The sequence below is a fragment of the Neovison vison genome, chromosome 1 (genome assembly GCF_020171115.1).
Source record: "Neovison vison isolate M4711 chromosome 1, ASM_NN_V1, whole genome shotgun sequence".
In the NCBI taxonomy this organism is placed as follows: Eukaryota; Metazoa; Chordata; class Mammalia; order Carnivora; family Mustelidae; genus Neogale; species Neogale vison.
The window spans coordinates 110,626,483-110,638,718 of NC_058091.1; the positions used below are offsets into that span (position 1 = coordinate 110,626,483).

Genomic DNA, 12,236 nt, shown 5'->3' on the forward strand with positions numbered 1-12,236 from the left:
ACGTGTGTGCAGAGGCCCAGTAATGAAATTGAGACCTAAAGAAATGACCAAGACAGGCAGTTTTTGTACTTTTTAGACAAAAACAATCAATCTGTGAGGAAGTGATAGAACAAAAAAAACTTAATTTGGGGAGCTTCAATTAATAAGGAATTCTGAACAGAATTTGGGCCAGTAACGAGAGTTATTTTATAGAACCTTCCCGGCTCTAAATTTCCTATCTCTGGTGATAAGGATGTCTCTTTACCACCTAATACTGGGAGGGTACCTTTCACCCGGGAGATCTGCTTCTTGCTTTCTGGACACAAGGGACAGGGACATAATATTCTTCTTGTCTTGGTTGTTTCTTAAGTTACTTTTATTTAAAATAATCGACATGGGGTGCCTGGGTGGCTCATATGGTTAAGCCTCTGCCTTGACTCAGGTCACGATCCCAAGGTCCTGAGAACGAGCCCCACATCAGGCTCCCTGCCTGGCAGGAAGACTGCTTTCCCTCTCCCACTTCCCCTGCTTGTGTTCCTGCTCTCGCTGTGTCTCTCTCTGTCAAATAAATAAATAAAATCAAAAATAAATAAATAATCGACATATCAAAGTGGCACATTTGGGGTGGCCTGACCTTGGCCCATACAGATTACTTCGGCCTAGTTTGAACTGGGGACAAGTACACATATAAGGACTCATACCAGTCTGTGGGGCTGGGCTGTGTCTCGCCGGTAGTCCTGCATTTGAGAAATGAATCCCTGTGAATCCAGAACCTCAATAGAGAGATCCTGTCAGGTTGTATTTTTCAGGTATATTCATAGTCTCTTACAAAACCTAAGAAGGAACATCACCCAAGGATAGGTCCTCAGGAACACAGCTGGACCCAAATATCTCTGTTACTTAGAGCAAAAGGCTTCAGTCTCCTGTGGACCTAAAGTTTGATTCCTCAGTAATTCTGAGAGGGTGATGTGTCCACAGTCCCTCTGCAGGGAACCCTTTCAGTGAGGCCAGTAAGCAGGAAGATGCTAAACATTTGCCTGACCTTGGTTCAAAAGTCTCTGTTTGTCTCTGCATGAGAATGTTATAATTTGAAACTCAAATGTTACCTCATTAACCTGTTCTTAAATTAATTTGCAATTTGTCTTCTTAACCTTCTGGCTTATTGTGTGGCAATTGTATTCACTTTGTGTCATTTCATACTTTTACCATTGTTCTGGTGATCTTTCAGTGTTTATGAGTTTTTAAAAACTGTATCTTTATTAATTTTGGCTTGCTTTCTTTTATTATTTAACTTTTTTCATGCAAACTTTGTCTTAACTTCCCAACCGTTTTTTTTTTATTCTTCTTAACCTTACCTTAATAACTTGCTTCTATTTTTAATTCTAATTTTTAAATGATATTTCATTTTGATTTTTCCCCTTTTATGATTTATTTTAAAATGGTGAATGGGAACCAGGTTTATGCTCTCCAGCATATGCCCAAAGCAAGAGGTTGGCTTTTGATTTTTCAGTGTTATCAAGAGGTCTTTCCAGTTCCCTGAGTAACTCCCAACTCAAAAAAAAAAAAAATCTGAGCTTTCCAAATTTGCCATCACTAAATCAGATAACTTCATACCACAGGACAGAATTCTTCTCCCCAAGCTCCTCCCTATTGTTAGCGTCATCAATCAGCAATAATCAACCCAAAAGAGTTGCCAAAATGATAGCTTTATTATCCAAAATATTCATGGCTTTATCTTGCGGTGGGTGTTCTCCAACCTATTCTATATTGTCACCAGTTATTAGTAAAGATGTGAAAATTGACTGAAACATGATATTTTCATTAAAATGTATCAGAATTTAATTTGGCCTATTTACATGGCAGACAGGTAAACACAATTGTAACTCTATATGTATGGCAGGAGGAAGTTCAGATAAAGTAAACCCCAGGAATCTAGCAATTTAACCTTTGCAATTTTAATTATTTTGGGTCCAGAAAATCTAGTAATGTGTCACATTGCTGAAGGGAAACTTTAACTGTCCCCAGGGTGACATTGTGGTATAAGGAAGCACACTGCACTATGGAAAGACAGGCTGATCTCTCCGCATTCTCCTGGCTTCAAAACACAGCCTTATTATTCTCTATTCTTAGTCACCTTTGCAGGATGGCTCATAAAGTAATAGGCATTTGCAGTTTCTAAATTGAAAAAATGAGACTATTTTAAAAATCCAACCGCAAATGTTTATGATGGAAATGAAGAGAAGTTGAAAAAGTCTAAGAAGGTGTTAAATCCTAACCTAGCTGCATATTATAGAAGAAATTATGTACTTTAATGCAGTATTTACTCAACAGTGCTCCAAAAAAGTGGAAGAAGAAAGGAGGGATGAGTACCTTTCAAATATATCTGGGAGGCATAGTTTCAAGTAAAGTTAATTTAATGTAGGACTCCTGCATCATGATTATAATGCCATCACAAATTCAATGTGTCCAAAATAGGCATTTTGATTTCAAACCCCCTGTTTGAATCCTAGTCCAACCCAGTTCAGTAAAAGGGTCCACCCTTTACCCTTCTCATAAGCCAAAAATCTACAAGTCAACCTTGATTCTCTGGTTTTCTATTTCCCACTACCAACCTATCAGCTCTACTTCTGGAAAATATCACAAATTCAAACACTTCTATCTTGACTGATGATACCATAATCTAAGCCACTATCACCTCTGTCTAGAATACCATATAGTCCCCTAATGGCTTACAATACTGATTCGTGCCCCCTGTACAATGCATTCTAATCACAACTGCAAACTTAAGTGTTAAAGTATAAATTCTGTCTCATCGCTTCCCTACTTTGAAATCCTCTCATGGCTTCTGATCTTACTTGGTCACACGGACGACAGGGCCCTATGGAATGGCTTCTGCACGCTACTGAGCCCATCTCCTGTCACTCCCCCCTTTTGGTGATCCACAAGCCCCAGCCTTTACCCTTTTCTGGAATACACAAAACTTTCTTGACCTCAGGACTTGGCTCTTGTGTAGGGATTTTCACCAATCTTCACATTTCTGGCTCTGTTGGTGACTCAGGACTCTGCTCTAGTGTGTTTTTTTCCTGAGAGGCGTGGCGGAGCATACCCTATCACATTGCTCTCATTCATCTTGTCGCCCTTATAAAACTCCTGGCTGAAACTCTTGCTCATTCATTTATTTGTTTATCATCTGTCCCCACCACTCTCTGAGAGTATATGTTCCTTGACAATAGAGCTCGGTGGGTCTTTATCACCACAGTTTTCCCAGACTCTAGTAAAATCACGGTGTAACTTCTTTGTAAATCTTTACCTAGGAGTGCATTACAAGGCTCCAAGAAGAGGTCTGGAGTGTTTCCATTTTCCCAAATTATTGGTAACACTTTTCTGACCAAATGACAAGATGTTAGTCATCTTTCAATAGGAACACAGATTTAGACAGAAAGCTTTGAAGTATTTTCAGATTTGGGGGTTTGCAGCGATTCTGGGGTATATCTCTGACAAATGCTAGAAGTCTGTGGTACACAGGGGTGGGTGGGTGGTAAGGAGAAGGCTTGATTTTCTCTGTTGTCTCCATGCTCAACCAAGTGGAAAGCAAACCTGAATACAAGGGCTGAAGGATTAAGATAAGCATCAGATTAAAAAAAAACAAAAACAAAAACAAAAGGCCCTTCATTTCTTGCAGTACTTAGATAAATGGTCATAAAAAATATATTAAATAGATCACATGATGAATGGTTTTTATTTTTAAACATCTCAACACTTATGCCATATAATGTGTATGTCCTTCTTGGAAATGCTTAAATGTCTAAGACAGAACTCTAAATTTCCACTTCTCAAAAATCCTCCACTTTTTCCCAATTCAGTAAAATAACACTCCCATTTCCTGAAAGGCCTTTGGGCTGATTTCCCTAAAAATAACACAATTACTGATTTTTTTTTTTTAATTCTAGGATATTAAACTGGAAAAAAAGAGAAATAAAACAATGCCCCACATTTGGCACTAAAAGACATACTTTCATGTGTACATGTCCATTGTCTAATGCTTTAAATTAAATTGAAATATCTCTCTAACTTCTCAATTTTTCATTGAGAAAAATTCCCAGTCTCTTTGACTAATCACTCTGCAGGAATATTGAGTTTTTCTCTTTTTCCTCAGTTACTTTGTCAAATCGAGTTTTTCATAATGGTGCAGTTAATGTTTAATAAAAGGAACTTCTAGTTCTGAGTGTAAAACAGAACACCAGAAATGTCCACTTGATATGTCTTCAATTTCATTGCCTTATCTTTTCTGTAACTAACTTTATAAGCAAAACCTTATGTACCTAATATACATGTTTTGTTGATGTTTATGGTAATGATGATCATAAAAGGGACCTCAAAATGTCGCTCAAATGTCTAATGTTAACTCAATCTTGAACTTTAATCAAAACATAAAATGTATATATTGGAAGAAAGGACTGAACAACTAATGCTACAAATGTATGAATTTAAATATATATATGTATATAATGGTGATGCAAAGTTTTCTTTCAGGAAAAACCTATTGAGCAAAACACTTCGCAAATATTCTCATTTTTCCTAATCTCTTTTCAGCAAGATCTTTTCTTATTCTCACCAATAATATAGCACCCTGCCAAATTATCTTCTCTCTGATTTCCACATTTGACTTACTCATACCTGACTCTACATCTTAGCTAGAAAGACTTATCCTGTCTTCTTTGCCAGTGAGTCTGTAACTGTTACATTTATTTAAAAAATTAAAAAGAGGGGCTCCTGGGTGGCTCAGTCATTAAGCGTCTGCCTTTGGCTCAGGTCATGATCTCAGGGTCCTGGGATAGAGCCCCACATCAGGCTCCCTGCTCCGAGGGAAGCCTGCTTCTCCCTCTCCCTCTCCCCCTGCTTGCATTCCCTCTCTCGCTGTGTCTCTCTCTGTCAAATAAATCAATAAAATTTTTTAAAAAAATTAAAAAGAAAAGTTTTTAAAAACTACAAGCTTACCTCAAACCAGAATTCTCGAGGACATCACATATTCCTTTATTCTAGTCACTTAGCATTGAATCAGGTTGAAATCTCCTAATTCATCTTTGTTTATGTGCTGCTCATCTTTGTTTATGTGCTGCTTTCTGAATGTTTTCAAAAATTTGAATACCTGTACATTCTTTTGCCAATAGATGGTAAGGTGCATGTATGAATCTTATTTTTTACTCTCTTCTAATAATGCCTAGGATAGTAAGGTTTTATAATGCAAGCTCAATAAGTATTTCTTTGAGAGACAAAGTTACGAAATGAAAAATGCACTCATCCCCAAAGCCAAGCTAGAGAAGAAATGGACAATTTATAACATTCCATCGATTCGCTAGCCTTTTCTTGTTTGTCTGGTGAATGGAATACATGGCCAGTAAGAGTCTATCACATACTTTTATAAAGTAAAATGCTATAATTACATCAATGGGATGATTAAATTGGCATTTTGTGATTTTTAATCTCACAAAAGGTTTATTAAGTACAGTTAGATACCTATTAAACAATCTTCTTTTTTAATAGCTACCTGCAAGGCCTGAAATTAGGTTGACAGCACTTACATATATTCTGCCAAGCTTTTTCGTTTGTTTGGATGGGTGGATAGGTTTTCACAGCAGTATTATCTTATGTTGGAACTTTGGATTTATAGTGAATTCTCTTTCACTGTAAGGAAACCAAGAACCATGGAATGATATAGGAAAAAGCAGACAGTCATATATGAGTGCATTTATAACACTTACATTCTAGTTTATGCTTTCTACATTGAGTAAATATTTTTGCCCAATTCCTTTGTGTACTTGCATTTTGTGGTCTATGGAATTATGCCTTTGTGAATGCTGTCTCCTTTGTAAATTGTCCGAATCTCACCATATTAAGCTAGCATAGTCACTCGAAGTCATTGTGATGCATCCTCTGAAAGCTTTCCTGTGCCATGTTGTTACTGCTTTTAACCTTTTATTTACTTATTTGTGTGCATAATGTAATTCTTCTCCTAAATTACAAGATTTTTGAGGGTGGAATTCCTACTCTTTTAAATTCTGTATTTCTCATAACATCTATACATTATTCCTCAATATTCTGCAAGGCTTATCTGAAACTTCACTTTGTCAAGGAAGACTCCCCAAGCCATCTAATCTCTTACTGTCTTGAAATTATCCTTTGAAGTAATGTTACATAATTTATTTTACATTTAATTAATTGCTTAATTCATCAGAGAGGTTTCTTCTTTAAAACATGAGCTCTGTAAGTTCTTGATCAGTGTTTACTGTGTTCACTGCTCTGTGTACTCCTTTCCTAGTCCAAGGTCTTGCATTGTTGAGTAATCAGTAAATATTTTGAAGCAATAAGTGGCTCAAAAGACTGGTGGGCACCTGGGTAGCTCAGTTGGTTAAGCAATGGCCTTTGGCTAGGGTCATGATCCTGGAGTCCCGGGATCGTGTCCCACATCAGGCTCCCTACTCAGCAGGAAGTCTGCTACTTCTGTTGACTTCTCTCCTCTCATGCTCTCTCTCTCTCTCTCATATAAATAAATAAAATCTTAAATAAATGCTAAGTGACTAGAGAGAGAGAGAGAGAGAGAGATACTGGATACACAAAAGGAAGTAGAAGTGAAAAAATAAGGTAATAGTAGTTTGGGAGGATAATGAAAAATTAATGCCTATGACTTTCCATTGTATTCACTTAGTGTCTCTTGGTTGGGACTCACCTCTGGGGTTAATTTTACTTTGTAGTTTCTGTACAGTCTTCTCTACTGGAACATCTCCTTACACTGTCTCTCTTTCTGCTTTGGCAGTTGATGGACAGTGGCAAGAGTGGAGTTCATGGAGTCAGTGCTCAGTGACATGCTCGAATGGGACCCAGCAGAGAAGCCGGCAGTGTACTGCAGCGGCTCACGGGGGCTCTGAATGCCGAGGGCCGTGGGCGGAGAGCCGAGAGTGCTATAACCCTGAGTGTACAGGTGAGGCCCGATTACTACATTTAAAGAATGCCTGCCCTTTATAAAATATGATAGAACCATGCCAGACAGTCATGAAATAATTAGATAATTATGTATTTCTGGTAAATGAAGCCAGTGGTACCAGAGTTCATTCTATTCTATGTTACACTAATAAAAAGCAACAAAATTCTGGATATTCTTAGATTAAAAATAGATGACGTTGATACGGTTGAGCACTGAACTGGTACTTTTTACAAGTAAGGTTCGGTGTCTCTTTGAAGATTCTGACAAACTGATAGAAATTTGAGTTAATCAGAGTGCTCAGTATTTGACTAGCGAGTTGAATGTTTGAGCAGGGTTTATTCATAGTGGTAGATTAATAAACGTTGAACAAACTAACGGTTCTCAGATTTTAAAATTCTTCAAACAGTTGCAGTAGGCTGCTGCCATTGACCATGACACATTTCTTTCAGCCAATGGTCAGTGGAATCAGTGGGGTCATTGGAGCGGATGCTCCAAGTCCTGCGATGGAGGCTGGGAAAGGCGAATGAGGACTTGTCAGGGCGCAGCAGTGACAGGGCAGCAGTGTGAAGGCGCCGGAGAAGAAGTGAGAAGGTGCAGTGAGCAACGATGTCCTGGTAAGAGCAAACTGACATGATCTCCAGGGAAGCGTTCTGTTACCGGAAACAACAACAACAACAAAAAGGTTTAAAATTCCCGTCAGTAAGGGCAGTACTTCATCCCTTGGAGGACCACTAACGATAAGTGGCAATTTACTTTCTCCATAATGTATGGGGTTTCCTTTGTGGACGTGTCCTAGACTATTTCTTCCATGGGTTTTTAAGTTATTTGCTGCAAAATCCCATTGAAAAATGTAATAATACAAAAGAAGCCACACTGAATAGTAACATGGCTAGATAGGATTGGAAATTGGTTTGGGATACTATTTTTTTCACTACGTTCATGAAATATTTGTTTACTGAGAACACAAAACCAGTCGCCTTCTATAATTTATAGTAGAAATAGAAAGACATAAGTGTTAGATAGCTAAGTGAGAAAATAAAGAGATGATGTTGGAATTCAGAACCTTTTAAATTCTGCTGTTAATTTGTCTCCATGTAGGACTTTGGACATGCCCATTTCCTTGCCCTTGTGCCATTTTCTCCTATGAGGAACACATTTTGAAATGAAAACATGAGGTCTTAATTAGTAGAGAAAGAATGGAAATGCTGTTACAATAAAGGATCTTACATATAAACATAGAAAAAAAAGAAAAGTAAAAAATTGCCCAGATTATTGATCATATATTTTTAAGAAATCATTTATGACAAAGATTCCTTCCAAATTGTGCATACATTTCATAAAATAGTATTGACACACCGAAGACCCAATAAATAAATGAAAATTAAGATTTTAGAATGATATCATAGGCAAAGTTGCTATAAACATGCTAGAAAAATGATAAGATGAAATTTCTAAGTGTCACAGCTGTGTATAAAGGAATGCAGAACTTACAGAACTCGAAGACCCTATTAGAGTGCTTTTGCTGCTACTAATTCTTTGTGGGCAAGCTAGCCTATCTCTCTGTTTCTGGTTCCAGAAGGTATGGAGAGAAGAGCTGTTGAGTTTCCTTTTTGGTTCAAAAAGCAATAGATTTCTGCTCTACCAAACATGACTACATCAATTTAGAAAACAACAACAAAACAACACTAACAATGGGGCGCCTGGGTGGCTCAGTGGGTTGAAGCCTCTGCCTTCAGCTCAGGTCATGGTCCCAGGGTCCTTGGATCTAGCCCCACATCGGGCTGTCTGCTCAGTGGGGAGCCTACTTCCACCTCTCTCTCTCTGCCTGCCTCTCAGCCTACTTGTTGATCTCTGTCTGTCAAATAAATAAATAAAAATCTTTAAAAAAACTAACAACAAAATAAGGCATTCTGAGAGAGAACCCTGAGTCAAAACTTTGTATTTCTCCATAGTCTGAATTCTAGACTTCTTACAGTCCAACGCTAATGTGAATAGAAACTGGACTAAGAGTAACAATATGTCAGTAGGAATTTTTTAGAGCTTAGAAAAGATCTAGAATTAGCTTTGTTAATTCTTAAGGCCACATCATTCAGAATCATATGTGTGAAGGAACCGCATGTAGAATTTTGTTGAGGAGACCTACACAAGATACGTACCATGAAATTCCTCATGAGGTACATAAGCATTAAGAATCATTTAAACAAGAACATGTATATAACCAGAAAGAAATTTTATTAGGGCAGTAGTCATAACTAAATAAGACCCTTTTAATATTTGAAGCTACGTAAACTAGTGTGAGCATACCAAGGTTCGTAACTGGTCTTTTAAAAATATCTTTCATCGGCCTATATAGAGTTAAAATGGTGTTGCTGCAATCAAATTTACAAAGATTGCCACCTGCTGTTTGGAAAACATTTTACATTTCTATTTATTAAAAGGATGTTACACCTTCTACCCTAGGTTTGTTTGCTGGCTTTCATGATTTAAGGCAGTGTGAAAAATCATCATATAAACCCATATTTTTTTATATTTTTATATATGTGATATTATATATTGGTGATATATTTTGTGGTATATATATATATTTGGTATTAACCTTAACATTTTCATTTTACCATCTTCAGTAATATGATTTGAAATCCCCTGAAATCACCAAGTATATAAATAACATTTTCTAATTACAATGAGTTCCTGAATCAGTTAAATGATTCTCAAATGAGTGCTTATACAGGGGTAAAATGAGTTACTATATTACCAAGGTAAGGTCCTAAACTGAATCACCTTTTTCCATCAAAAATTATACATGGCTATTAATTTCAAATATGCCTCTGCCTCTGTATAGAGTGTTTTTACCAAGATACAGAAAGATTTCCTTTCTATTTATTCTTTATCTTTTCTGTGTGCCATCATCTCATTCCCACATTATTTTGTCAAGAGGGCGGAATTTATAAATAACTCAGTTTTCCATGGTGGATTTGATTTATATATTGGCATTCTAACCTCTTGCACAATTGCTTCTCTGTGGTCAATATATATTATTTTTGTGTCCAGCATACTGGATTCTGAGAGTAATGACATGTCAATAAGGTTTAAAAAAGCTTAAAAAAGATCTAAAATTAATTTTGTTAATTCGTTAGGCTGTATGAATTCAAAATGATAAGAAGCAATCCTAATTTCCGTCTTTACATTGCTCCAAATTTACATATTGACAATATAAATTGAGAAAACTTTGAAATTTTCTCAAAAGTTACTAAGGCATTTTTCTATTTTTGTCACTGACAAAACCTCAAAAAATGTTTCTTTTAAGACAATGTGGTTTTTTTTCCTAATATTATTTTTCAAACTGTTTATCCTTAATTTTTCTTCAGATTGTTGGAAACTACTAGTATTTATTTCTATGCTTCACTTAATTTGGATGCAAAACAAATTAATCAAGTTTGCCAAGAGACCCTGTGTTGTCAGGAAGGAGAAGTATAATATACACACATCTTTGTCTGGATAATTAATGAAAATAATGATTAATCATCTGGATTTAATCAAAAGCTGTTACGATGTCTACTGAAAGTGGAAAATGAGAAATATTTTCCCAAAGAGAATAAGATTTTTTTTATTGGAAAATAGATAAAGTAAAAATATGAAGAAGAGCATCATTACCAAAATTATGATGTTATTTTTGTCTTCATAAGAAAAGAGAATTAGAGGGATGAAAAAATTATAGATATATATTTTAAATACTGTTAGTTGAGGAATAGAGTAGCTATGGGGAGGCAATTAGGTTGCCTAACTTCTAAATTGGTCAAATTCACCAAATAATGATTTCATTGATATCCATGTCATCGTACATCCCCAGACTTTGAGGGTTAAAATAGTAGGAAGGTAATAGCTTCTCTGATTTTGTGTTGCTACAATGAGAAAACATACTATTTTTTAGGTTCTGTGTCATCCCCGCCCCCAATATTTCCCTGGTTAATATCCTTCAGAAGACAGATGTTGCTAATAAATTAAGCCTATGTAAACTTGTAGGCTTCCTGGGAACCTCCTTCCTCTGTTCCCAGGGGAGGAGCTGGATATTCCTGGAGCTCCAGTTCTTGGATCTATTATTCTTTGGTCATTAAGAGTAATGCTAGTTGGGTCGTACCATTCATGGGTAGAAGTTAAACTTAATTTATACATAAAATGTCCTTTTGGAGTTACACTTGGCTTATCTGCAAATGGTGAGTAAGGCCTACAGGATGAATGTGCTGAGAAAAACTTGGGAAATAAGAGAGCCATATCATGAATGTACCAAATAATAGCAACTTACACCAGAAACCTAGCAATGATTGTGATATTTAAATCATAAGTATTCATTCGTACCAAAGGCAGTCAGCAATAATGTTTGTAACCCCAAACTTGTCTTGAACATTATACAATATTCATATTTGAATGTGTGCTCTGTAATAAGGTGACTATAAACTCACCTCCTACCCTCGCTGCTGCCAATTTAAGAGAAAATGCCATTCTGGGATTGATATTTCTTATCTCTATTAGGTTGTTGTCCAATGGGATATGCTTTCTTTGGAGACCAAGAAAGAGTTCATTTGTTTTTTGAGTGATTTTGTTTTATTTAGCTTTGGTAGGAAGAATCACAAAGCTTGCTTATTTTGAGCTCTTGTACTCATTGTCCAGACATGTGCTTTCAAATTTTAGCAGACCTAAAAATCACCCAGATAGCTTGTTAAAACACAGATTCCTAAACCAAACCCCCATAGGTTCTGATTCAGTAGGTCCAGTATGAGCCTTCAAATTTGCATTTCTAACAAACACTTAGGTGTTGTGGATGATACTGCAGATCACCCTTTGGGTTGCACTGGCCTATAGTAAAAATAAGCAAGTGAGTAAATAAATAAATAGGCAAATGAATAAAAGCTAGGTGATAAAATTAACAGAAGAGCGGAAGACTGACTTCTGCCTCACCTACACTGGTCAAAATTGAGATATCTCCTGAACAAGATTGCAGAATTTTATTTTGTTTATACCACTTCATAAATACTGAGGGATTGTTCCTGTGATCAATTAATACAGACAAACCATGTCAAGTCTCCCTAGCCAACTCATTGTTCAGCCAAAATAAGATCTCTTTATACTTGTCACTTAAAAAAAATATGACTTAACTAGTCGTTGTGGACAAAATGGGATGATTTACTCATTTTCGGATTTTCAGTTCTTCAGTTCTGTTGTTCCTGTTCCATGGAGAGCAGAGGAAGTAGCTTGAGTATCAGGGGAACACGTTTGA

At 36.5% G+C, this 12,236-nt stretch overlaps 1 protein-coding gene across 3 annotated transcripts in view; it reads left to right on the forward strand.

Moving 5' to 3' along the window:
- ADGRB3 (adhesion G protein-coupled receptor B3) overlaps positions 1 to 12,236 on the forward strand; it is a 731,117-nt gene that overhangs the window by 302,250 nt on the left and 416,631 nt on the right. For all 3 annotated transcript variants that reach the window (XM_044253842.1, XM_044253861.1, XM_044253851.1), the window contains 2 exons: positions 6,794 to 6,958; positions 7,411 to 7,575. In XM_044253842.1, coding sequence (XP_044109777.1) covers positions 6,794 to 6,958; positions 7,411 to 7,575 — 330 coding nt within the window. The remainder of the gene's footprint in view (positions 1 to 6,793; positions 6,959 to 7,410; positions 7,576 to 12,236) is intronic.